This window comes from Salmo salar, chromosome 13 (assembly GCF_965601325.2).
Source record: "Salmo salar chromosome 13, fSalSal1, whole genome shotgun sequence".
In the NCBI taxonomy this organism is placed as follows: domain Eukaryota; kingdom Metazoa; phylum Chordata; class Actinopteri; order Salmoniformes; family Salmonidae; genus Salmo; species Salmo salar.
The window spans coordinates 55,335,287-55,362,570 of record NC_138303.1 but is presented as its reverse complement, the minus strand read 5'-3'; the positions used below and the strand labels follow the sequence as shown (position 1 = coordinate 55,362,570).

Here is a 27,284-nt window from a genome sequence, read left to right as displayed (position 1 = left end):
GCAGTTAGCGGCTTATTTTAATTTGCAGCTAGGTAGGGGTCGTAACTAGTTACTATAGCCACAACGTCTTACACCCCGCCCATTTCTACAATGTGTCTTCTTAACATGCTATTTGAAATTTAACCTTAACCACACTGCTAACCATAACCTTAAATTAACCAAAAGGCTACGTTTATTGTTCATGAATTGTTACGATATAGCCAATTTTTAACTTAGTGCCTGTGCTATCTAGTGGAAACCCTAGCTAGCTGGTAAGGTGGTCTGGTGTTGATGGTGTGGGTTGGGCGGAGAAAGCATCTTGCCAGCAATACTTGTGTAGCTAGACACTTCTTTAATTCGCGGGGTGTTTGAACACAATTAACTGGATTGGTATATTTTAAGAAAGCCGAATTTGCTAACGCAGAATGCATAAGGCTAAGGGAAGTGATTATACACTTCTTACTTTCGTTTTTTTGTCGATATTGTAGTTAAAACTAACTGTACAACTCGACCCCCACAAAAGAGTCAATTTATGTCGAGAATAACGTTAAAATGTAGCTAGCTAGTTGGCTACTGAACTTTAGTTACTCAATTTGGTGTTGCATTATTGAACGCTTTTGTTTTTATTGTAGCCAGTGAGCTAAAAGTATAGCTGCCTAGATTGAATGAGTTTGTGGGATAGATGGCAATTAATCTCGACTGAAGATAAATGTAACTCGAGTCAACAACAAATTTACCCGATTTGACACAGCGCTGTCAGTACAGTGAAAATGTTTTGAATAATGTGACTACCGCCAGTTTTTATTTTTTTTTGCTCATTCAACTGTGTGGCAGCCTCCTTGAAGAGTGCATATAAAGTAGGCCTACAGTACATGCTAACTAACTACTCGGTGTCAATTATAATGCTACACCAGTAGGTGTTTGTGTAGCTCTAGCACGTCGTGGAGTTGAGTAAACTCAGCTAGTGTTTGTGCTGCCTAAAACTTGCATGGATTGATTTTTTTTTGTTTTTCCCTTTTGTCATGCTAAGTCAGCCAATCATTTTTCACAAGCAAACGTTAGATTTCATAAGTTTGTCACTCACTTGTAGTCCCAAGTGATGCGTACAGTTGGATAAGGCTATAGTTTTATTGCCCCTATAAAGTGTATTCTAATGATGCCCATAAGTGCTGAGTTGAAGGTAATAAGCTTAAAACATGCACACACAAAAAACGCATTCATATCCTGTCTTCAAAATGAAAGGAATATTATGAATTAAGTGTGACAGGTATGAGTGGCACTGGGGTAAAGCATGAACATTTTTTTTTTTTTTTTTTTCAACGGCTCAGCCTATCTTGCTATTTCATCAGTGAACCTTTCCTGTGGTCGTTGATCAGTTGGTACTGCCTTACCCATGACTAGAGGTCGACCGATTATGATTTTTCAACACCGATACCGATTATTGGAGGACCCAAAAAAAACGATACCGATTAATCGGCCATTTAAAAAAAAATCTTTGTAGTAATGACAATTACTACAATAATGAATGAACACTTATTTTTACTTAATATAATACATAAATACTATTAATTTTGCCTCAAATAAATAATGAAACCATGTTCAATTTGGTTTAAATAATGCAAAAACAAAGTGTTGGAGAAGAAAGTAAAAGTGCAATATGTGCCATGTAAAAAAGCTAACGTTTAAGTTCCTTGCTCAGAACATGAGAACATATGAAAGCTGGTGGTTCCTTTTAACATGAGTCTTCAATATTCCCAGGTAAGAAGTTTTAGATTGTAGTTATTATAGGAATTATTAGACTATTTCTCTCTATACGATTTGTGTTTCATATACCTTTGACTATTGGATGATCTTATAGGCACTTTACTAGTGCCAGTGTAACAGTATAGCTTCCGTCCCTCTCCTCGCTCCTACCTGGGCTCAAACCAGGAACACATCGACAACAACCACCCTCGAAGCAGCGTTACCCATGCAGAGCAAGGGGAACAACTACTCCAAGTCTCAGAGCGAGTGACGTTTAAAACGCTATTAGCGCGCGCCCGGCTAACTAGCTAGCCATTTCACATCGGTTACACCAGCCTAATCTTGGGAGTTGATAGGCTTGAAGTCATAAACAGCGCAATGCTTGAAGAATTGCGAAGGGCTGCTGGTAAAACGCATGAAACTGCTGTTTGAATGAATGCTTATGAGCCTGCTGGTGCCTACCACCGCTAAGTCAGACTGCTCTATCAAATATCAAATCATAGACTTAATTATAATATAATAAACACACAGAAATACGAGCCTTAGGTCATTAATATGGTCAAATCCGGAAACTATCATCTCGAAAGCAAAACTTTTATTTTTTCAGTGAAATATGGAACCGTTACGTATTTTATCTAACGGGTGGCATCCCTAAGTCTAAATATTCCTGTTACATTGCACAACCTTCAATGTTGTGTCATAATTACGTAAAATTCTGGCAAATTAGTTTGCAATGAGCCAGGCGGCCCAAACTGCTGCATATACCCTGACTCTGTTGCAGAGGTGACACATTTTCCCTAGTTAAAAGAAATTCATGTTAGCAGGCAATATTAACTAAATATGCAGGTTTAAAAATATACTTGTGTATTGATTTTAAGAAAGACATTGATGTTTATGGTTAGGTACACGTTAAAGCAACGACAGTCTTTTTTTGCAAATGCGCACCACATCGATTATATGCAATGCAGCACAGGCAAGATAAACTAGTAATATCATCAACCATGTGTAGTTAACTAGTGATTATGATTGATTGTTTTTTTATAAGATAAGTTTAATGCTAGCTAGCAACTTACCTTGGCTTCTTACTGCATTCGCGTAACAGGCAGGCTCCTCGTGGAGTGCAATGTAAAGCAGGTGGTTAGAGCGTTGGACTAGTTAACCGTAAGGTTGCAAGATTGAATCCCCAAGCTGACAAGGTAAAAATCTGTCGTTCTGCCCCTGAACAAGGCAGTTAACCCACCGTTCCTAGGCTGTCATTGAAAATAAGAATGTGTTCTTAACTGACTTGCCTAGTTAAAAAATATGATTAAAAAAAATAATCGGGAAATCGGCGTCCAAAAATACCGATTACAGATTGTTATGAAAACTTGAAATCGGCCCTAATTAATCGGCCATTCCGATTAATCGGTCGACCTCTACCCATGACTATAGCCAGCAAGCTAGTGTTAGCCTTACACTCTGACCCGAGGGAGGGCGAAGTTATGTGCCGCCTCAGCATTCTGTCTTCACTCAAATTTAGGGAGAGGGAAGTGGGAGAGGGAAGTTAAGTGCAATTCTGGGCTGAGTGGGCTCAGACGTGTACTAAACCCTAATGTGAAACATCCATAGCCTATATCCAGACAAGAAGCTGCCTTGCAAAATACTAAGTCTTCTTTAAACAATACAACTTCAATTAGGGATACTTCGGCAAGAGAAAATAACCACGTATCCATCCAGTTTTTATGTGAGTAATGTCATACCATATAAATAAAATAAATCACAACCGCTATGATGGAAACAGGAAGTTTTGGTACAATTTTTATAAATGCCGACAGATCATTTGTTCGTTTGACATGGTGGGATATATTTTTGTGTTTGTAAAATGTATTATGGGAGAAATGGTGACGGAAACTCCTTTATGCACGAATATTTATATAATAACCATCATATCGAATTATTAGGCTACAAATTAAATAAGTGATGAACTTCACATGGTGGTGAAAGTGCACGGTATTAACTTGATGCTTAACCAGCTTTCTTCTTCTCTTCCCCTCCTTTATCTCTTTACTCTCTCTGTGACAGAGGAGGTGGCCAAGCTGCAGAAGCACCTAGCCCTGCTGAGGCAGGAGTATGTGAAGATGCAGCGGAAGCTGGCTGACACAGAGAGGCGCTGTGCCATGCTGGCTGCTCAGGCCTCTGTCCAGGGCTCCACCAAGGCCGTAGCCAGGTCAGAAGACACCTTCATCAGCCGCCTGCTGGAGATTGTGGCCGAGCTCTACCAGCAGGACCAGTACAGGTGAGGGGAGGTGTGTGTGGGGGCATGTAGTTTGTGATGTATGCAGCGACATACTGTCATGGTTATACCCGGTAAGAGGACCTGCTTTGCCATTTCTCCTTTGTTTTTCTTGAGGTGGAAAGCCAAGAACAAGAAAATAATTGCACTTGATGTAATATCATTTTTCAAAATCGCATTGATTATACCAAGCCGGTCTTAGATTTTCTGATTCACAGCTATCTACAGAAATCCTGTGAAATTATACAATACTTAACTAGTTACGTTAGCTATGAACATATATTCTTCCTCACTTATGTTGTGGTTGTTTTCATGTTTCTAGTGATCTGAAGGTGACGGTTGGAGAGACGACGCTCAACGCTCACAAGTTTGTCCTGGCTGCTCGCAGTGATGCCTGGAGCCTGGCCAACCTGGCCTCAACCTCCAAACTGGACCTGTCTGGTGAGCTACCCTCACTGCTGTCACACTCATGTCACTATAACCCAGAATGTAATCTCAGTAAACACAGAAAGAAGTAAAATCTCGCAGTAATTTGGGTTGCTACGCCATGAACTTGCTGCTCAAAAATGAAGTCTCCACCCTCGAGTCCGTTGTGTTCACAGTTTTGGGAAAATGCACCACAAACTGTTCCTTCCAACAACTGCATTAAAAGCAGTTCATTCATATTGTAGCTTTAGTTCATTGACGTTATCTTTCATTCCACTCTGGGTAGTTAACACCGTTTCTCCCATGCTGGGTGTTCCAGATGCCAAGCCGGAGGTTGCCATGGCGATGTTGCGCTGGGCCTACACAGATGATCTGGAGCTCAGTGAGAACGATGCCTTCCTCATCGACCTGATGAAGCTGGCCAACCGCTTCCAGCTGCAGCTGCTCCGAGAGAGGTAGGCAGGGGCTGAAACACATTGGCTGTGTTTGAGAGCATCAAATTCTGCTTAGTCACTGATCTGTTACCGACTGTCATCTCATTCACACGCGCGCACACACACTCTGGGGGTTGGAAGTTGTTCTAAAGGCAAATGGTGTGTTTACTGCCTAAGGGCACATGTGCTCTTTGTGTTTTTCCTTTCCTCTAGGGCAGCTATAAATGCATGGTCCAATATTTCCCATTGACATCAGTGTTCTTAAACAGTGCTTTTGTTCTCTTGTAACAGGTGTGAGAAAGGGGTGATGTCATCTGTGAATGTGAGGAATTGTATCCGGTTCTACCAGACTGCTGAGGAGCTGGACGCCACAACACTCATGAACTACTGTGGAGAGATTATCGCCAGCCACTGGGTGAGTCTCCACTGTCCAACGGACTGTTAACTGTTCAACTGACCATCCAACTGTGGACAAGACTGTCTCCGGGTTCATGGGAAAGTCATGCCTGAGATTGAAGTGGCTTGAATCAATACACAGTCCATTTAATCTCTCAGTTGACGTCCCGAAGTGCTCGGCCTGATCATGCATCACTATAGTGTGATCTCAATTTACAGTGCTATTGATTATTCTCTAGCTCCCATATGGATGATCTGTTACATGATGACCTGTTAACTCTCCTTAACCTCAACTAAAACTCTGTTTCAAAACACCTTTAAAGGGAAGATTGCAGGATTAGGTTGCTGTTAAACATTCTAATTTGTTTAATCCTTCAAACTAAAAGTCCCAATGTGACATATCACTTGACATTTGTATTTTGGGAAAAACTTATATTTTATGTGAATTTGACCGAAGTAACATCGGAAAATTGTTTGGAAAAGTGACGTAAAGAGGAGCAATACACAAGCAGGAGTGACGCAAACCACTGTCCACATAAGACGGTAAAGAACGAGTCCTATTGTTTTTGCAAAAATATTTTGGCACATTAAAAAAAGCCAATTTATCATCTGACCATATCCTCTAATTTCATTGTTCTGTATCGTTAAAAAAAAAATCTTACACAGTGCGCAGGCTTTTAGCATAGACCCTTTTCCACCCCTGTTGGCTTACCCCCTACTAGCTAACCACTAGCAGGCTGGAAACACATCACTTATTAGCAATTCAGCACATCAGTATTTCTTGTACTGTTACACAAAATCAAGATAAACCTTTACCATCATAGTAGACATTAAACGTCTATAACCAAACTGGCTAAAACTCTGTTGTTGGCCGATGGTAGCTATGTCTAGCCACGTGCCAACCTGAGTGCTACTACTAGCAGTAGTAAATCCAGGGATAATTACTGACACAAACATTGCCTTCCATGATATCCTGCATGTTATATCGGCCAATAATGACCAGGTAGTTCAGCAAAAATAAAGACATGAACAATGACATTAATCCGATTGGTATTTGACCGTTACATTTAAAAAAACGAATTGTTAAATTCTCCCCGATTTTGTGGTATCGAATTGGTAGTTAGTCTTGTCCTTCGCTGCAACTCCCGTACGCACTCGGGAATGGCGATGGTCGAGAGCCGTGCATCCTCCGACACACGACCCCCACCAAGCCGCACTGCTTAACCCGGAAGCCAGCTGCATCAATGTGTCGGAGGAAAAACCATACAACTGGTGACTGTGTCAGCGTGCATGCATCTGGCCTGCCACAGGGGTTGCAAGAGCGCGATGGTACAAGGACATCCCGGCCGGCCCAACCCTCCACTAAACCGGACGACGCTGGGCCAATTGTGCGCCACCTCATGGGTCTCCCGGTCGTGGCCGGCTGCGACACAGCCTGGAATCTAACCAGGATCTGTAGTAACACAGCTCGCACTGCGATGCAGCGTTCGGGAGGCCCTGTGAGCCCCAACTATGTCTGAAGGGCCAGGGATTCCCATGACCCAGTCTGCCTGAAGTGGTACAACTTTCTTCTTGAAATTTCGACCAAACATGCATGCCGGTGAACAGTGCACTCCCGCCACCACCAGGCCTTTCTTCTCTTGACGTCAAAGCCGCAATGTATTGTTGGTATGAGCTTTTGACAAATGTAATTCAAATTGCGAAAATAGAAGTCCGTAATATTTGTTGTGCATAAACTTTTGCAAATAGAGCGTTTAAATAGATTATATTCCATCTACGCTGTTAGATTTTTGGAAATATATCGTGCAACCTGTCCTTCTTTAAAATTAAAATCAATCCAGTCAATAATCTAGCAGCCAAGTTGTACTCAACAGCTGAATCTCTATGGTATCACTACCTAGTTTCCCATAGCAACGGCAGTGATTACCCTATATTTATTCAGCAGCAGCAGGCTGCCACTGCAAAAGATACTGTATGATAACTTTTTTGAGAGAGACATTTTTTTTTTTTTTATTATATATATTTTTTTTTTACAATTTTCTGGATGGTATAATGTTGTCAGTGTAAACTTAAATGACTGAAACCAGGATAGGCAGTATCTAGAAAAGATAATATATCAATATGTTTGTAAATAATATCATAATTGAGCACTAACAATCACCAAAATAAACTAGACAGTCAGGGAGAATCAAAAATTCCATGGGCCATGGCTTTTGTTGTTGTTGTTTTTAAGTCACTCGGATAGCATAAGAACACGGCATAAGCAATGGCAAAATGTCGCATTGCAGGAAATTAGCTTTGAAACTGCCATTTCTTCTCTCAGCCCCATGACAAAATGTGTAGAATTGCAGGAAACCTGCTTTAAAACTGTACTTTTCTCTGCCCATGGCAAAATGTGTAGAACAGAAAATGTGCTTTTAAACAGCAACATTTTGTCTAAAAGGACAGATTCAAAAAATGTAGGTCAGAGACCAGACCAGTGGTCATTCCCATCGCTGCTGAAAAAAATTGTAGGGGAAACACTGCAACTGGTCATCTGTACTGTCTCCTTGTGTCCAGTCTGTGGGGTGTATCCCATGTATTTTAAGTCCTGAGCCCATACCTGAGTTATATCTCTGCGTGTCAAGGAGCCCATCGTCTTATCACCTCATTAGTCCCGTGCTCAGAGGCCAGATCCCTGTGATTCTCAAGTTTCTGTTAATGACTAGGACCGAGGAAATTACTTTTCAGCATTCTTCATCTGACTGACTCCTGTTAGTGCTGCTGCTGACTATGTCTGACTGACTGCTGTGGCTCCTGAAGCCTCCAATTTGCTGTTTCACTATACTTAATTACTCTGGTGTAGGCTTTGATTAGAGGTTTGGACTGAGGAGATTGAACTGATTTTCAATATGAATATAATTTGGCACTGTCAGGTGGTTTCATTAAAGACAAAAGAAAATAGTAAAATGAAATATAGAATAAAAATGCATCCACCTGTCTAATTGTAACACCTCCTAGATCATAGAATTTCTAGAAGGTAAAAAGTCCCTCCTTAAGGCCACTTTCAATGGGAATGTCTGTTCTAGTAATACTTCTAGGACCCAGATTACAGAGCTTTTTTCATATATTATTTTTAATAAACTCCTATCTTTGTCTCAACAGGATGACCTGAGGAAAGAGGACTTCAGCACTATGAGTGCTCCACTGCTCTTCAAGATGATCAAGTCTAAAACAGATTTCCCTCTTCACAAAGCCATCAAAGTCGAGAGGGAAGACGTGGTCTTCCTCTACCTCATTGAGATGGACTCGCAGGTGAGAGAGCTTCACAGGTTTTCCTCTGACAAGTAATTTCACTGAAGACCAATATGCTGTTCTCAGTTGGAGCAGGGCCTGTATTAGGGCTGGGCGATATGTCCTAAAAGTCATACCCCGCCCCGCCAATTTATGATGGCCGATTCACTATATATATTTTCTAAAACTTTTTCTTTAAATAAGCTTTGTTGCGCAATTTAAAGGTCAATACACTTTATTTCAAACAGTTAGGGATATTCTAATGAATTTAGGCCTTGTAAAAAAATATATCTAGGCTAAATATAAGCCTTGAACAACCATAAGACCCACTAATGATGACAATATTTTATCGAAATTGTTTAACTTCTCTAGGGTAGGGGGCAATATTTTGTCGCCCGGATGAAAGGCATGCCCGTAGTAAACTGAGCTCAGATGCGCGCACTCACGTGAGAGTTAGCTGTATTCCTTTTCTTTTTTGAAGACGAAGGTCTTGTCCGGTTGGAATATTATGGGAGATTTATGATAAAAACATCCTAAAGATTGATTCTATACATCATTTGACTTGGTTCTACGAACTGTAATGGAACTATTTAGACTTTTCGTCTGAATTTAATGCGTGAGCACAGCGCATTTGGAGTACTCGACCGAACGCGCAAACAAAAAGGAGGTATTTGGACATATATATGGACTTTATCGAAACAAATGAACATTTATTGGGGAACTGGGATTCCTGGGAGTGCATTCCGACGAAGATCATCAAAGGTAAGTGAATATTTATAATATTATTTCTGAGTTTTGTTGACTCCACAAAATGGCGGGTTTGGTTTTGTGTCTGAACGCTGTACTCAGATTATTGCAAAGTGTGCTTTCTCTGTAAAGTTTTTTTGAAATCTGACACAGCAGTTGCATTAAGGAGAAGTGTATCTATAATTCTTTGAATAACAGTTTAATATTTTATCAACGTTTATGATGAGTATTTCTGTAAATTGATGTGCTCATTCACTGGACATTTATGGGAGGCAAAACATTTCTGAACATTACACGCCAATGTAAAATGGGGTTTTTGGATATAAATATGAACTTTATCGAGCAAAACATCCATGTATTGTGTAACATGAAGTCCTACGAGTGCCATCTGATGAAGATCATCAAAGGTTAGTGATTCATTTTAGCTGTATTTCTGGTTTTTGTGACGCCTCTCCTTGCTTGGAAAATGGCTGTGTGGTTTTTCTTGTCTAGGTGCTGTCCTAACATAATCTAATGCGATGCTTTCGCTGTAAAGCCTTTTTGAAATCGGACAATGTGGTTGGATTAACGAGAAGTTTATCTTTAAAATGGTGTAAAATAGTTGTATGTTTTGAGATTTGAATTATGAGATTTTTGTTGTTTTGAATTTGGCACCCTGCTATTTCACTGGCTGTTGGCAGTGTGTCCCACATACCCCAGACAGGTTAAACCTGCTTTTATTTCAATAGTCACGGATCTGGCTTTCAAGTCTGTCTATGAAAATGCCCTTTTTGTTACAATTTTTACCAGAACCATGCATAATGCACATTCACTAATAATGACCATAAACAATCTCTCAAGCACAAGCCCACATGCAAGTCAGTAGCCAGCTAATCTTTATATTTAAAGTTTAGCCAACTTGGATCTATTTGCTTGCTAACAAGGTTGAATCGTTATACACCCTCCTGTCTGTCTCCAACCTCCAACTGTTAGAACAACCTGTTCACTTTGTTTAGATCTAGTGAAATCAAGTGCCCTACCTGGATAAGAAGATAAGCATTTCTCGAGTTGCTATGTCAATTCCTTATATAAATACATTTTATGCTGCTAGCAGTGTGACAAACTGAGCGTAATTTTCCGCAATCATTAATACTCTCGTTTTAGTAGGGTCTGCTCTGCTAAATTTTGGAAGTTGATACATAAAAAAGGGTAAGGGAATCAACCGATTTCTGTTGGCCCAAAACTCAAATGCAAATAGCGAGTTGAAACTGCTTGTTGTCAGAGAGAAATAAGTGATATTTTGTCATTGTCGAGTGGCAGGGGGAGGAGCTTAGTGTCTGCAAGTGGGAAGGAGCGAAGAAGAGACAAAAATGAAAAAATATAAAAACCTTGATTCTTGCGATACAGCAATTTGGAACATGGCGCTAAAAGATGAATTGGATATATGAGGAGTGCTGATAAAGGATCAGTTTACAGACCAGTGTTGAGAAGCCAACTATACCTTTTTTTTCCCTTATTTTATATACATCTTGTATTCTCCACATCTGCAGTTGCCTGGGAAGCTGAATGAACTGGACAACAATGGCGACTTGGCCCTGGACCTGGCTCTGTCTCGTAAACTGGAGAGTATCGCCACCACGCTGGTCAACAACAAAGCAGATGTGGACATGGTGGACCAGAGTGGCTGGAGCCTCCTTCACAAAGCCATCCAAAGAGGTAGGGGGTGCCGCACATTCTCTCAACCATATGTCACGTACTATATGGCTTCAGGCACATTGCGTTATCCACAACAACACAGCCCTCCCTATGTAAACTCAATGCTGGGCTAGAGATGAACCGTGTTGAATATTAAGGGTAAAGATACACCCCATTGTGCGTCCTAATTCTCCACACGTCTCCTGATGTGCACACTACTACAGCACCTGCACACAGCCAGTCATGGAATGGAAAAGTGTGGAGAATGGAGAGACAGATCATGATTCCCCTGGCCCCTTCTCTCCCTCCGCCCCCGCAGGTGATGAGTTTTCCTCCACCTTCCTGATCCGCCACTTGGCCCAGGTGAACGCGGCCACGGTTGGGGCGGTAGAGACCCCCCTGCACCTGGTGTGTTCCTTTAGCCCCAAGAAGCACTCTGGGGAGGTGATGAGTGGCATGGCCCACATCGCAGAGGCCCTGCTCAAGACAGGGGCCAACCCCAACAGGCAGAACAGCAAGGGAAGGTGGGTAATACTATATGGCAATCCCTCTGATCCATTGAGCCCATCTGGTGTAATATAGCAACGGTCTATTCAAATGGGAGTTGATGTTTCGACTGATTGTTCTGACTTCAAATCAGCATCCGAACTTTATAGAGAAAATCTGCCATTGCTTCCAATACTTTGATCTGTTTGTGTTACATGACGTATTTTTGTCATGATCCCGATACTGTGACTTTATACATTTTTTGTTTCCCAGAACTCCCCTACATGAAGTAGTGGTGTCGGGGAATGAGCCTGTGTTCAACCAGCTCCTACAGTGTAAACAGTGAGTTAAAACAGAAAAACATTTACTAAACCAACGACCTGGGTCCTACTCCCCATTGACCTTATTTAAAACAGCCGATGGAGTAGCCTCTATTTCCTGGTGTAATTCTGTCATCTTTCCTCTCGTCCCTCCCTCTTTCCTCTGCTCTTTCCTCCTCACTTCCCTCCTGTGACTCTCTCCTGAGGCTGGACCTGGAGCTGAAGGACCATGAGGGGAGCACAGCTCTGTGGCTGGCCCTGCAGTACATCACCGTGTCCTCTGACGCCAACGTTAACCCATTTGAGGACGATGCTCCGGTGGTGGAGAATGGAACACTGTTTGATGAAAACAGCTTTGCTGCCCAGCTCATCCAGAGAGGCAGTAACCCAGACGCACCAGACACAGCCACAGGTAAAATGTCTGATTTGAAGGGAACATGCTAAAATGTATACATGTTTATGTACATGTTTATGAATATGATGCAATAAAATAAAGTATTAAACAATACGGAAATCAGTGCACTATTATGTTTTTGAATCTTACTTTCTTTTCCCCTTTCTTTCTCTCGCATATTCCCCCCCATTCCTCCTCAGAGAACTGTCTCATGCAGAGGGCAACGGGTGTAGGCAGTGAGGCTGCTGCCCTCTTCCTGGCCACACACGGGGCAAAGGTCAACCATGCCAACAAATGGGTATGTAATGATGTACTGCAGGATCACATGAAACATAATCTCTGCCAGTTCATCACAAATTACTACTTCAGACACTAAAGTGCAATAGTGAATCATAAGTTATACTGCTTGAAACTGCACTGCATCACAAACTACTGCGTCATACAAGCTAAACCCCCCCCCCCCCCATCCTGTCTGTTTGTATGTCTGACTCTGTGTGTGTCTCCTCTCCCCCATAGGGTGAGACCCCTCTCCACACGGCGTGTCGCTGTGGTTTGGCTGGCCTGACGGCAGAGCTTCTCCATCAGGGGGCTAACCCTAACCTGCAAACGCAGAAGGCCCTCCCCGACGAGACCCTGGCCCTGGCCCAGGGGGTGTCCCTGCAGAGCCCGCTCCACATGGCCATCATACACAACCACCCCGACGTGGTGTCAGTCATCCTGGAGCAGAAAGGTAGGTTAGTGGACAGTGGGCAGCATCTCCATGTCAAGCAGCCCAGGGAGATGAATGAACATGATTGACACCCAGAGGGAAAATTGGAATTGTTACCTGCATACTGACAATTTCATTTCCTGGTGTTTCCAGCCAATGTTCTTCACGCCACCAACAACCTGCAGATCATCCCAGACTTCAGCCTCAAAGACTCCATGGACCAGACGGTGTTGGGCCTAGCCCTTTGGACAGGTAGGTTTCACCAACAACAAAAACGCTTTACTCATCAGATGGGTAGCTACTAGCTATGTCAGTGTGAAAGAGCCTGCCGACGCTCTCTCAATTTAAAATGCTTTTAAAGGGATACTGTGAGATTATGGCCTTTGTCTACATAACCACAGTCGGATTAACTTGTGGACACGATTTTTATCTTTCTGCGTGCAGTATGAAAGAAATTAGAGGTCATTTTGTGAGCCAATGTTAACCTCTTGGGGCTAGGTGGGACGCTAGCGTGCCACCCGTGGTGCACTCCATCAACAGCAGGTGCATTTCAAGAGCGGCAAATTTGAATCCAAATAAATGTCAAAATTCAAATTTTTCAAAAATACAACTATGTTACACCATTTGAAAGATAAACATCTCCTTAATCTAACCACGTTTTACGATTTCAAAAAGGTTTTACGGCGAAAGCATAAATTTAGAGTATGTTAGGACAGTACATTTTCAAGAGTTGTGTGTAATGTTTTGTCAAGTCAAAGACAGGGTCACCAAAACCATAAAACCAGCTAAAATGATGCACTAACCTTTTACAATCTCCATCAGATGACACTCCTAGGACATTATGTTAGACAATGCATGCATTTTTAGTTCTATCAAGTTCATATTTATATCCAAAAACAGCGTTTTACTATGGCATTGATGTTGAGGAAATCGTTTCCCTCCAATAACCGGCAGTCAAGTCAGCGTCACAAATTAAATAATTAAAATTAGAGAACATTGGTAAAATATTATATTGTCATTTAAAGAATTATAGATTTACATATTTTGAACGCAATCAACTTGCCAGATTTAAAAATAACCTTACTGGGAAATCACACTTTGCAATAATCTGAGCACTGCGCCCAGAAAAATACGCGTTGCGATACAGACTAGACGTCATGTTGGGGAGATCTAAAATCGAAAATACTATGTAAATAATCCATTACCTTTGATTCTCTTCATCAGATGTCACTTCCAGGTATCACAGGTCCATAACGAATGTAGTTTTGTTCAAAAAAGCTCATCATTTATGTCCAAAAATCTCCGTCTCGTTAGCACATGATGTAAGCCAGCCGGACTTCTCGTCATGAACGAGGGGAAAAAATATATTTCCGTTCGTTCAAACATGTCAAACGTTGTATAGCATAAATCATTAGGGCCTTTTTTAACCAGAACATGAATAATATTCAAGGTGGACGAATGCATACTCTTTTATAACGTATTGGAACGAGGGTACCCAACATCAACTCGCGCGCAAGGTGTCTAATGGGCCATCATCGTTCCATGGCTCTTGTTCGGTCAGATCTCCCTCCAGAAGACTCAAAACACTTTGTAAAGGCTGGTGACATCTAGTGGAAGCAATAGGAAGTGCCAAAATATTCCTAAACCCCTGTGTTTTTCAATGGGATAGGTTTAAAGTCAATACAACACATCAGGTATCCACTTCCTGTCAGAAAATGTCTCAGGGTTTTGCCTGCCAAATGAGTTCTGTTATACTCACAGACACCATTCAAACAGTTTTGGAAACTTTAGAGTGTTTTCTATCCATATATAATAAGTATATGCATATTGTAGTTACTGGGTAGGATTAGTAACCAGATTAAATCGGGTACATTTTTTTTATCCAGACGTGCAAATGCTGCCCCCTAGACCCAACAGGTTAACAAGCGTAAGCGCAATGACTCAACTCTACAGGTACGCTAGCATATGCTAATATACCTACCTGTAGACTTCCAGTCATCGGAAGACTACGGGTACTCCACCAGTTCATCTGACTCTGGGTAAGTAGAAAGATGACTTAATTGCCAGAATTGCGGCGTATCACTTTAAAAACGGAGTAGTTTAATGTCCTTGTAGGGCTCACACCTTCACACTTCCTCCTCCTTTTCCAGTCTCGCATGCCATGGATAGCGAGACAAACAGAGGAGGTATGTGCAGCCAAACGTATCTAGTCATGATAATCCAACCTAAAACAAAGTCCATAGACCAGTGGTTTTCAACCTGTGGGTCCACACATTTTAAACTTAAGAAAAATATAGATTTGTTTTCTTCCTAATTACTATTGATACTTCCTATAAAAACTATAGTATTTTAAGCAATTTTTACATTTACTTTTCACAATGCAAATTGTTAATAATAGGCCTTTCACTGCTAAAATGGACTAAATTTGACCGCCAAGAGATTTTGTTAAAATGATTTTTGACTCTGCAAATGGTGGTCCTCAAGCTTTTGACTAATTTGGTGGTCCCCGGAAAGGAGAAGGTTGGGAACCGCTGCTATAGACGTAGTCCTCGCTGGAGTCGAGCTGTAGTTCCCCTTACAGATTATCCCAGATTGAGTTCTGGATCCTGCTGTGTGCTCCACTGCTTTGCCTGTGCTTTGCACCTGCTCCTTTTGGACTTTTCCCCCTCTTAGATCAAGATACCGAACAAATTAACAGTGGAGATGTGGAGTGCAATTGACAGGATTTTAAAAGGGTAGTTTGGTCTCACGGATCAATGATCTGCATCAGATCATGTGTTCAACCTCGGTGCCATTCGGGATCCACAGCTTTCAGTATGTCTGTGTCCTCTCGTCTGTCCCTCAGGTATGCACACCATAGCGGCCCAACTCCTAGGCTCTGGGGCGTCCATCAACGACACCATGTCCAACGGTCAGACCCTGCTGCACATGGCCATCCGCAGACAGGACAGCAAGAGTGCCCTGTTCCTCCTGGAGCACCAGGCTGACATCAATGTCAAGTAGGAGGACTCAGATCAGGAGCTTCATAAACCAGCAGATGCATTTCTCAGTTCTTTATTTCCCCTTGAGGGGAATTTTAATTTGCCATCTTAAAAGTCAGATAACGTATCATAAAGAAACTGTGGAGCAGTCTCCCATTTTATACAACAATGCAAAGATGTATGGAAGCACAAGCCATAGGTGCTATGATCTGTAATGTTACACATTGGCTGAGTATCCCTGTGAGGTGTTTGTTAGTAGGTGTAAAAAACAACGTGTCTCTCTCCCTGCAGAACCCAGGAGGGTGAGACGGCGCTGCAGCTGGCCATCAGTAACCAACTCCCCCTGGTGGTGGACGCCATCTGCACACGGGGGGCCGACATGTCCGTGGTGGACGAGAGGGGACACCCCCCTCTGTGGCTGGCCCTGGAGAACGGTCTCGAGGACATCGCTTCCACACTGGTGAGAGGGGAGGAAGAGGGGGGTAAAGGAGAAAGCGATGGGGGGAGGAAGAGGAAGGGGGTGGTTGTGGAAATGGGAGCCCACAGGTGAATGTAAATAAGTGACCATGTAATCCCGTGATGGTTGTATGTGAGAGCCTCAAGTATTCTAGTCAATAACGTGCATGTCATGAGTAGGGCCAGGAGTCATCCAGGTCAGGAGAGAACTTCTGGCCGGTCCTAGTTTTGAGTGGGATTGGTATGTGATTGTCTGCTTGTCTCTGCTACTGTAGGTCCGACACGGTTGTGACGCCACCAGTTGGAGCTCTGGTCCCTCAGGCTGTCAGCAGACCCTCCTCCACAGGGCTGTGGACGAGAACAACGAGGTCACCGCCTGCTTCCTCATCCGCAGGTCTGTCTAATCACACTCATCCCTCACAACGCACTCATTCCTCTTGATCAAATTAACATATTTGTATAATGGAGCGAGTGTTGCCGACGCGTCTCACCTTCTAATGCACTCATCCCTCAACGGGTGGCTGCACTCATCCCTTACTGTGGTCTCACAGCAAATTAAACTCATCCCTCTTTATAGCAAATATATAAACTGTTTTTTATATCTGAGTGGCACCTCACCTTTTAATGCCCTTATCCCTCAATGTGCCCATATTCCTTGCATTGCAAGTGCCATGCTCTACCAACTGAGCTACACAGCAGTGGTTTCCAACATTAAATTTTTTTTGTGGCATCTTGATGGCATATAAAATTCTGCGGCACACCTAAAGTTTCCCTATTAATTAATTTAGTGGTAATGACCTTCTGATCGATACTGCAAATCATCTATTGTCTGAATGATGCTGCCACCCCCGTGCTTCACGGTTGGGATGGTGTTCTTCGGCTTGCAAGCCTCCCCCTTTTTCCTCCAAACATAGCAATGGTCATTATGGCCAAACAGTTACATTTTTGTTTCATCAGACCAGATGACATTTCTCCAAAAAGTACCATCTTTGTCCCCATGTGCAGTTGCAAACCGTAGTCTGGCTTTTTTATGGCGGTTTTGGAGCAGTGGCTTCTTCCTTGCTGAGCAGCCTTTCAGGTTATTTCGATATGGGACTCATTTTACTGTGGATATAGGTACTTTTGTACCCATTTCCTCCAGCATCTTCACAAGGTCCTTTGCTGTTCTTCTGGGATTGATTTGCACTTTTCGCACCAAAGTACGTTCATCTCTAGGAGACAGAACGCGTCTCCTTCCTGAGCGGTATGACGGCTGCGTGGTCCCATGGTGTTTATACTTGCGTACTATTGTTTGTACAGATGAACGTGGTACCTTCAGGCGTTTGGAAATTGCTCCCAAGGATGAACCAGACTTGTGGAGGTCTACCATTTTTTTTTGATTTTCCCATGATGTCAAGCAAAGAGGCACTGAGTTTGAAGGTTGGCCTTGAAATACATCCACAGGTACACCTCCAATTGACTCAAATGATGTCAATTAGCCTATCAGAAGCTTCTAAAGCCATGACATAATGTTCTGGAATTTTCTGAGCTGTTTAAAGGCACAGTCAACTTAGTGTATGTAAAAAGCTGACCCACTGGAATTGTGATACAGTGAAATAATCTGTCTGTAAACAATTGTTGGAAAATGTACTTGTGTCATGTACAAAGTAGATGTCCTAACTGACTTGCCAAAACTAGTTTTAATGACTCCAACCTAAGTGTACGTAAACTTCCGACTTCAACTGCATACAAATTATTAGACCAAAGGTGAATACACAACAGTTTACCTGACACAAGGCTGAATCCAAACATTACACTGTTGATTTTATGTGCCTTTTACATTTACTGTACTTTTTGCGCCATTTGTTGATAACTAAATCTGAAAATACTCTGGATATGGCTGGGCAATTAGGGCCAAATATAGTATCACAATATTTTTTCATATCTTTGACGCTGTGTCATGTTTTTTGAATAATAAAAGTTACACATTTTGCTTTATGAGTAGTGCGTGATCCTAGGGTGGCAACACATACATTCTAAGGGATTTCAATGGGTCTTTCTCCATTCTGATTGTTTTATACTGTTCAACCCCCCCCCCCCCCCCCCGTATTTTTATCAATTTCTTAATTTCCTGCACTGATTTGAGGGAATTTTCACACTAGCACTTAAGGATGCACGATATGGGCAAAAAACCAAGGCCTTATTTTTAACCTAATGTTGCAATTGCTATTTGACTTACAATTTAGATCAAAACACTTGGGTGAACTGTCGGAATCAATGAAATTTGAGGGCACTTTGAATACAGTGTTTGCCATGACAACAAATGAAAATGCCAAGGAGGAGTTATTCTGACTGGGTAGGAACCAAAGTGTTTGTCAGTGGTTTATCTAGGGGACTGTATAAACAATGGCTACATTAAATGTTTCTTCTTTGGCTATTCCTCTTTGATTTAGAAGATACTGTTGCACAAACAATATGCTAATTTAGGCCTATGCCATCACGGGTATCAGGCTGCATAGCTCTGACTCAGTAGATTTATTAGCGAGCTAGCTAACACAATTTAGCTAAAACTTGCTAAGAAAATACAAACTAGCTGTTTGCAGAAGTAAGAAACACAAACTAATAGTGCATTTATAGAACGCTTGTGGATTTGTATTAATAAGCAAAGTGGAAACATCGTTGTCATCAACATTGTTGCATGTGCTGCATTGACCATGCAGACTGAACACAAGTCCCCCCCTGGTCAAGCAACAGCCAATGTGCTCCTTGAGTGATGGGGCAGGGCTATTTCTGTGTGGAAAGTGGCAGAGAGAGTGGAGAGGGATGACTCAAGTAGTGGTGTAAACTATAAAGATGTACGTAAAACACAGCATATCACATTTTAACAAACCAAACATTCAAATTCCGTAATACAAGGTAAAGTAAAAACCCAAACTGGTCTTTGCATCAATACCGGTATATAGTAAAATACGGTACACCGCTCAGCCCCATCTCTGGATACATTCAGTAACATGAGACTATTCGTGGAAAATGTGGGCTAGGTGCAACCATACTGTAAAACAAAACATTTACAAGGGTTTGAATGAGGACTAACTGGTGTCTCCAAGTGGTCACACACCTGTCCAAAGTGTACACAGTTCCTAAGCAATTTCAATGCACTTTTGACTCAAAGAAGATTCTTCAACTATAAGGTACTTTTTGGAGCTCTCTTAGCTGGGCTGTTTAGGAACTAGAGCAAGCACACTAAGTTAATTTGGAACACATCCCTGCGTCCCTGCCATCACACAATTACTCTTTAGGCAATCCAAAAACGGTGTATTATAAATCGCAATCTGGGTAAGGTGGGCATGATTTGAAAGCTTGTTCCATTGCCAACATGACTAGCTAAATTATAAAATACGGTCTTAGTGCTAAGCTTTCACAAGACAATTCAGAGAAACGGATCGTAATTTTGGTGCGCATAGAAAGTCATGAGGGGGGTCTGACAAAGTGCGCAGAAGCAGAGTGTATCTCCAATTGAGCTATAAAAGAGGGCCGCGAACAGATCTATTCCCTGTGTGATCACTACCTTCTCTTTCGAAATTAATGACTGAGCAAAGAATGCATCCTTGCCCTACAAATATAGTATCAGAGTTCAGAGTGTGATGTCAGATATGTTCTATCAGAATGGGTGCTTCATCCAATATCCTGTGTGACAGCTGTGAGCAGCCAGTCGCATCCCCCTAACCAGCCATTAGCCTACTCAGCTGCTTCTCATCGTCCGTTCTTTCTGCGCATCGCCATCAGTTTTGATATTTAGACATGATGGCAAGCTGGGGTGTGCAGACAGTGATGGGGTTTGTTATATTTGTTTAATTATTGGCGTGGCAAACCCTGTGGTATCACTATTGTCATGACTGTCCTGTGAGGATCAGACTGGTGGGATTGTGACAGTAACCAGGCTTCTCTTTCTGCCACAGAGGGGAGAGGGGGGGTGCTGGATGGTTGACCGTTCATACCCGGGCGTAAATTTAAGCAGGAGAGATCTCGTTCTCTCTCTTTCTCCGTTTTAGTATCAACCAAAGGAAAGCCTTTGTCTAGAGAGACTTTTGCCCACCCAAAACTCTAATGTCCAAAAAGTGAATATCGGAACAATATTTCTAACAGAAGAACGTGGGGAATGGTCAGTGGGTAGATGTAGAAAACAAACTTGATTTTTTTGCCATTTGTGATGTCAGTAAAAACTGTAATGATCAAATACTGTAACTTGGAAATGATACCCCCTTTATCTGTCAAGTTTTCATCCAATATGTGGTGCATACAATATGCCAAATTATGAAAGTAATGTTGTTAAGATAGGAATGTGAATTTAGGAGTCTTAAGATAACTTGTAATCATATCCTTTGCACATTTAAGTAGCCACGCCCCGAGGTGAGGTCAGAGAGCTTGTCAGCATGACAGAATGAACCTTTTGACCAAGATTGCATAAAGGCTTGGAACAGGTTTCAACCTTGAAACGTGAGGCGGGTAGCTTCATGTTGGAAATGGTTGACGCTTTGAACCTCAACATGAGGTGAAGAAATGAACTCGCCTTCCTTTGGACCAGAGAGACGAAGAGATGTAGCTTATGTACATCGTTGTCTGAATCCTGAATACCAACACGAGGAGGAAGAGGCGAGAAGCTCACATCAGACAATCACTGGTACAGCTGAATAGCTGTCTTAAGTCAGATATCGAGAAAAGCGAATAAAAGTGAGACTATCGTACTACCCTCATCACCAATGGAAACCGTCGACATGGCTGGTTATCTTCCAGAGTGAACAACAGTAGAAGACGGGAAAGTGGAGACCCCTTTCGGACAATCAGAGCCATACAGTGGGAAGGCCAACAAATTTCAGAGAAAGCTTGGTTCCGACCGAGATAAACGATGAATGAAGGCATTTCACACGTAAATACATTAATGATTTCTTAATCCAAACTGGCTCCGGTTCGTATGCAAGTTATATGATTAATATGAGGACAGTCCTAGAATGTATCCATGATAAGCGTCCTCTCTCTCGTTCTCTCGCTCTCATTCGCTATCTACAGTTGAAGTCGGAAGTTTACATACACTTAGGTTGGAGTCATTAACTTGTTTTTCAATCAATCCACAAATTTCTTGTTAACAAACTATAGTTTTGGCAAGTTGGTTAGGACATCTACTTTGTGCATGACAAGTCATTTTTCCAACAATTGTTTACAGACTGATTATTTCACTTATAATTCCCTATCACAATTCCAGTGGGTCAGAAGTTTACATACACTAAGTTGACTGTGCCTTTAAACAGCTTGGAAAATTCCAGAAAATTATGTCATGGCTTTAGAAGCTTCTGATAGGCTAATTGACATCATTTGAGTCAATTGGAAGTGTACCTGTGACTGTATTTCAAGGCCTTTTTGCTTTACATCATGGGAAAATCAAACAATAGTACGCAAGTATAAACACCGTGGGACTACGCAGCCGTCATATCGCTCAGGAAGGAGACGCGCTGTCTCCTAGAGATGAATGTACTTTGGTGCGAAAAGTGCTTATCAATCCCAGAACAACAGCAAAGGACCTTGTGAAGATGCTGGATGAAACAGGTACAAAAGTATCTATATCCACAGTAAAACGAGTCCTATATCGACATAACCTGAAAGGCCGCTCGGCAAGGAAGATGCCACTGCTCCAAAACCACCATTAAAAAAGACACACTACGGTTTGCAACTGCACATAGGGGCAAAGATCATACTTTTTGGAGAAATGTCCTCTGGTCTAATGAAACAAAAATATAATTTTTGACCATAATGACCATCGTTATGTTTGGAGGAAAAAGAGGCATGCTTGCAAGCCGAAGAACACCATCCCAACCGTGAAGCACGGGGGTGGCAGCATCATGTTGTGGGGTTGCTTTGCTGCAGGAGGGACTGGTGCACTTCACAAAATAGATGGCATCATGAGGAAAGAAACTTGTGGCTATATTGAAGCAACTTCTCAAGACATCAGTCAGGAAGTTAAAGCTTGGTCGCAAATGGACAATGACCCCAAGCATACTTCCAAAGTTGTGGCAAATCACTTAAGGACATCAAAGTCAAGGTATTGGAGTGGCCATCACAAAGCCCTGACCTCAATCCTATAGAAAATTTGTGGGCAGAACTGAAAATGCGTGTGCGAGCAAGGAGGCCTAGAAACCTGACTCAGTTACACCAGCTCTGTCAGGAGATATGGGCCAAAATTCACCCAACTTATTGTGGGAAGCTTGTGGAAGGCTACCTGAAATGTTTGACCCAAGTTAAACAATTTAAAGGCAATGCTACCAAATACTAATTGAGTGTATGTAAACTTCTAACCCACTGGGAATGTGCTGAAATAAATCATTCTCTCTACTATTATTCTGACGTTTCACATTCTCAAAATAAAGTGGTGGTCCTAACTGACCTAAGACAGGGAATTTTTACAAGGATTAAATGTCAGGAATTATGAAACTGAGGTTAAATGTATTTGGCTAAGGTGTATGTAACTTCCGACTTCAACTGTATCTGTTGTAACAAGCAGTCATATCTTGCCGGTCCACTAAGGACCTTTCTCATGTAAAGGGTGTATGTGTATTGTGTTATTATTTAGTAAGCGAGTAAATAAATAATTAAACCAGTATGTGTAGTTCTGAATAATGAGGTAGGCTGGTATTTCTGTCTGTATTAAAGCCCTTTTGTGGGGGAAAAACATATTCTGATAGGCTGGGCCTGGCTCCCCAGTGGCTGGGCCTATGCCCTCAAAGGCCCACCCATGGCTGCACCCCTGCCCAGTCATGTGAAGTCCATAGATTGGGGCCTAATGAATTTATTTAAATTGACTGATTTCCTTATATGAACTGTAACTCAGTAAAATATTTGAAATCGTTGCGTTTTTTAGATATTTTTATTCAGCATAGTTGAGGAATCCATCTTGGTTCTAAATGAGTCAGCAAGAGGAAGTAGTTTCATGGTTAACCAGTGTGATCTGTGCCTAATGACTGTGTCTAATCTAACCCTGTCTCTCCTCTAGTGGTTGTGATGTGAACAGCCCACGGCGTCCAGGTCTTAACGGAGAGGGGGATGAGGAGGCCAGGGACGGACAGTCACCCCTCCATCTGGCAGGCAGCTGGGGGCTGGAGGAGGTGGTGCAGTGCCTTCTGGAGTTTGGGGCCAATGTCAACACACAGGTCACTTACTTACTTACTTACTTACTTACTTACTTAGGTTTTTTATTCCTCCTGGAGCCTAGGCAATCAATCTACTGCAGTTTTTCAGCATATGCAGTCTCACTGTCTGTCAATCCACAGGTCAGTTTCACCAGGCAGTCACTCCTCTAAGCACAGGCATCTCCCACTCCTCACTTTTAATCGATTCCTCCACTTTGAGAGTTGTGATCCAAAAGCATGCTTAATGAGTGAGTGAGGAGTATCTCGTGTCTGTCCCATCAAACCCCGTTTATTGTGGCTAATATGAGCTGTGTCTACCCAGGACGCAGAGGGCCGAGCGCCTATCCACGTTGCCATTAGCAGCCAGCACAATGTCATCATCCAGCAGCTCATATCCCACCCGGACATACGTCTGAACGCGCGTGATCGGCTGGGCATGACCCCCTTTGCCTGTGCCATGACACACAAAAACAACAAGGCTGCAGAGTCCATCCTCAAGAGAGAGCCCGGGGCTGCCGAACAGGTGAGAGACATACACAGGTATGGGCATTTGAAATGATTTCACTATTCAAATTATATAATTGGGGGGGTATAGCTGCATAATCTAAATAAATATTACAGTTTATATATATTTTAAACTTAATTGGAGACTTTCTCGGGATAGAGCAATCATTTGAAAGCGTGTTCTATTGCCAACATGTTACAAAATACGATCGTAATTTAAGTGCGCCTAGAATAGTCCGGTGCATTCAAGTCGTGTTCCCTGCCAAATCTTTTCACAATACGACAAACAGGCTCATTCTGTTCAGAACAACCCAACGTATGATCCTTTGTCATCTTGTAGCTTTACATCAAGCATGGTGATCATAAACATTGACAATGTGTATGACATGAGTTTTATGATCTGGATATGTGAAGTGCACATTTGGACTAACGGGTGCTTGGATTGCTTGTTTGACATCAAAGCGGTAATTATTATAATACTCCTCTTTGAAAATACATTGAGTCCTATTTAAAGCAGTTCCCTCACTCCGACAACAAAACATTTGCAATGTCGCCCAATTAGCGGGAGTGATGGGAGCCACTTCTTTTCTCGCGGAGTTCAAGTTCAGATCCGCTGTCAGTCAAAACAATACTTCGCTGTGAAGCGGAGACCTTGAGCTCTGACATAATGTATAAGGTGTTACTGTACAGCCACTGTGTTCCAATTTAGGTGCTTATCAGTTTTCAAATCTGCTATTTTGAGTCCGTATACAGGTACGAGTGTAAAGAGTTAAAATAGGCCGAATCCTAACGTCCGTTCGGATATTGAAATAAACGTGCCCATCCCTACTTTGTTACTAACGCCAAACACATTGTGTATGAAGAAGTCTAAACCCCACCATCCTTCTCTTTCCTCTCAGGTGGACAACAAAGGGCGTAACTTCTTGCATGTGGCGGTGCAGAACTCTGACATCGAGAGTGTTCTGTTCCTGATCAGTGTCCAGGTCAACGTGAACTCCCGGGTGCAGGACGCTGCCAAGCAGACTCCTCTACACCTGGCTGTTCAGGCTGGCTCGGAGATCATCGTCCGCAACCTAGTAATGATGCCTACCCTACCTCCTCACCAGTAGCTAAGCGGCTTTCTCACCAGTGTGATAAGCTGTTATTGTGTGAATACCTGTCTTTGGGTTCTATTTTAACACACCTAAGTCGATCTTGGCGCTCTTGTGTGGCGCTGTAGCACAGTGGGTATCAATGGCGCAGTAGCTGCCTGTGGCAAGAAAGGGCTGGCTTTTGATGCATTAATAACTTACAGGTGTGACATGGGCTTGACCACTCACTGGCCAATCAACATGCTCCGTGGCTTAATACTGTAACTGTGTGGTGGTATTATCCAAACCCAGCAAAATAGAGCCCCAATTGTCTGTCAAGGATGTTCCATCATAATTGCAGTCATGGTGTGCAGATGATCAGATTGTGAAGTGTTTAATGTCAGGAACCACATTTAATATGCTGTTCTGAGATACGCAACTCAAATGTGAAAGACACAACCTGGAATGCAACCAATGTCTGTGTGCATGTCTGAGATGCTTGTGTGTCTGATTTCGACTCCTATCTGACTCTTGTATGTCCATTGCAGCTGCTGGCAGGGGCCAAAGTGAATGAGCTGACCAAACACAGACAGACAGCTCTACACCTGGCAGCCCAGCAGGACCTTGCTACTATCTGCTCTGTGCTGCTGGAGAACGGAGTGGACTTCACCGCTGTAGATGAGAATGGCAACAATGGTACTGACTGAGCCGTAATGTAGGCTGTAACACAAATGGCACCCTATTCCCTATATATAGTGCACTACTTTTGACCAGGGAAGTAGAGATGATGGTGCCATTTGGGACACAACCGTAGATGGGGCTGTTTCAGCTTAGATTCAATTCCCAACTCCTGAAATTGAATTAGTTTGAAATTCTACTATGCAGTACCATTACCCTGCACTCTCGTTTAACTGTTTCTTTGTCTCTAATCTCAGTTTAGCTCGTGCTAATACTCAGGTTTTCTTCTGTCTTTTCTCTCCTCAGCCCTGCACCTGGCCGTAATGCAGGGTCGCCTTAATAATGTGCGTGCCCTTCTCACAGAGTCCAACATTGACGCGGAGGCCTTCAATCTCAGGTACACTCCCTCTCTCAACAGTACTTCAGTTCAATTTTACAGTTCAAATTGATTTACTTAATGTAAAAATACATTGGACATCTTTCTCGCCGAAGCTCTTACATTAAAAACACCAAGTAAGATCAAGATGTTGAAGGACAAAGAGAAAGGTTAAATGTGTTTGTTCACTGAGATATTGTTTGTTTTGTAGGGGCCAGTCACCGATGCACGTTCTGGGGCAATATGGGAAAGAGAATGCAGCGGCCATCTTTGAACTGTTCTTGGAATGTATGCCTGAGTACCCTCTGGACAAACCGGACAATGAAGGGAACACAGGTAGGACTGAGTAATATATCACATTTAATTCAAATGTAATGTTTTAGGGAGATATTCCAGATACCTGTATTGCAAAAATCTATTTTTTTTATTTTTTTTATGAGCATTTATGTCCACTTGTTGTCTTTTTGGTCTCATCTCCTTCGCTCCTTCTGCTGTGACTGTACACCTTCCCATTTACACACATACACACCAAACCCCTTCCCCTGCCACTCACAATAAAAAAGATTTGAGATCACTTCTTCCTCTCTGACAAGCGGTTTCAACTCACTATTTGAGTTTTGGTCCAACAGTATCGATCATATGGACACCGAAAGACTTTGAGACATTATTTAACTGTAATAGAGGAGTTAACCTTTCTAATGATACCTTTTTTATGTATCAACTACTCAAATTGCACGCAGAGCAGAAACTACTAAAACAGGAGTATTAAGAACATTGATTCTGGAAAATGTATTCTCAGTTTGCCGCACGCGGCATTGCGGTACTGCTGGCAGCATTTTAGGCAAAGACTGTGATATTGGCTGTCTAGTTTGTTTTATAAATGTGCAATAAGCATAAAACACAATTTATATAAGGAATTGGCAACTCGTTCTCATACTGAGAAATAAGGTAGATTTCAACATCTGAACAAAGTGCACATGGTAGCATGCTTTACATTCAGTTGGAGACGGACAGAAGAGTGTTTTCATAACAATTCAACTGTTCTACCTTGTTAGCTAGCAAATGGATCCAATTTGGCTAAACTTGAATTATAAAGATTAGCTAGCTAGCACATGGGCTTGTGCTTGAGAGACTGTTTGAGACCTGTGTTTATTTTCTATAATGCCAGCTACAAGAAGTTAATTGCAAAGTCCTTCTTTGCCATGCAAA

At 42.3% G+C, this 27,284-nt stretch overlaps 1 protein-coding gene across 3 annotated transcripts in view; it reads left to right on the top strand.

Moving 5' to 3' along the window:
* Positions 1–27,284, top strand: part of LOC106567412 (ankyrin repeat and FYVE domain-containing protein 1) — a 38,768-nt gene that overhangs the window by 498 nt on the left and 10,986 nt on the right. For all 3 annotated transcript variants that reach the window (XR_014380108.1, XM_014136617.3, XM_014136618.3), the window contains exons 2-22: positions 3,784–3,997; positions 4,317–4,435; positions 4,740–4,875; positions 5,146–5,269; positions 8,395–8,544; positions 10,800–10,965; positions 11,264–11,468; positions 11,704–11,772; positions 11,957–12,162; positions 12,345–12,442; positions 12,661–12,874; positions 13,007–13,105; positions 15,699–15,852; positions 16,126–16,294; positions 16,566–16,684; positions 23,312–23,468; positions 23,770–23,970; positions 24,851–25,027; positions 25,570–25,717; positions 26,006–26,096; positions 26,287–26,411. Coding sequence is in view for 2 of the 3 variants with exons in the window: in XM_014136617.3 (XP_013992092.2) it covers positions 3,784–3,997; positions 4,317–4,435; positions 4,740–4,875; positions 5,146–5,269; positions 8,395–8,544; positions 10,800–10,965; positions 11,264–11,468; positions 11,704–11,772; positions 11,957–12,162; positions 12,345–12,442; positions 12,661–12,874; positions 13,007–13,105; positions 15,699–15,852; positions 16,126–16,294; positions 16,566–16,684; positions 23,312–23,468; positions 23,770–23,970; positions 24,851–25,027; positions 25,570–25,717; positions 26,006–26,096; positions 26,287–26,411 (3,141 nt within the window). In the remaining variant the exon portion in view is untranslated. The remainder of the gene's footprint in view (positions 1–3,783; positions 3,998–4,316; positions 4,436–4,739; positions 4,876–5,145; positions 5,270–8,394; positions 8,545–10,799; positions 10,966–11,263; positions 11,469–11,703; positions 11,773–11,956; positions 12,163–12,344; positions 12,443–12,660; positions 12,875–13,006; positions 13,106–15,698; positions 15,853–16,125; positions 16,295–16,565; positions 16,685–23,311; positions 23,469–23,769; positions 23,971–24,850; positions 25,028–25,569; positions 25,718–26,005; positions 26,097–26,286; positions 26,412–27,284) is intronic.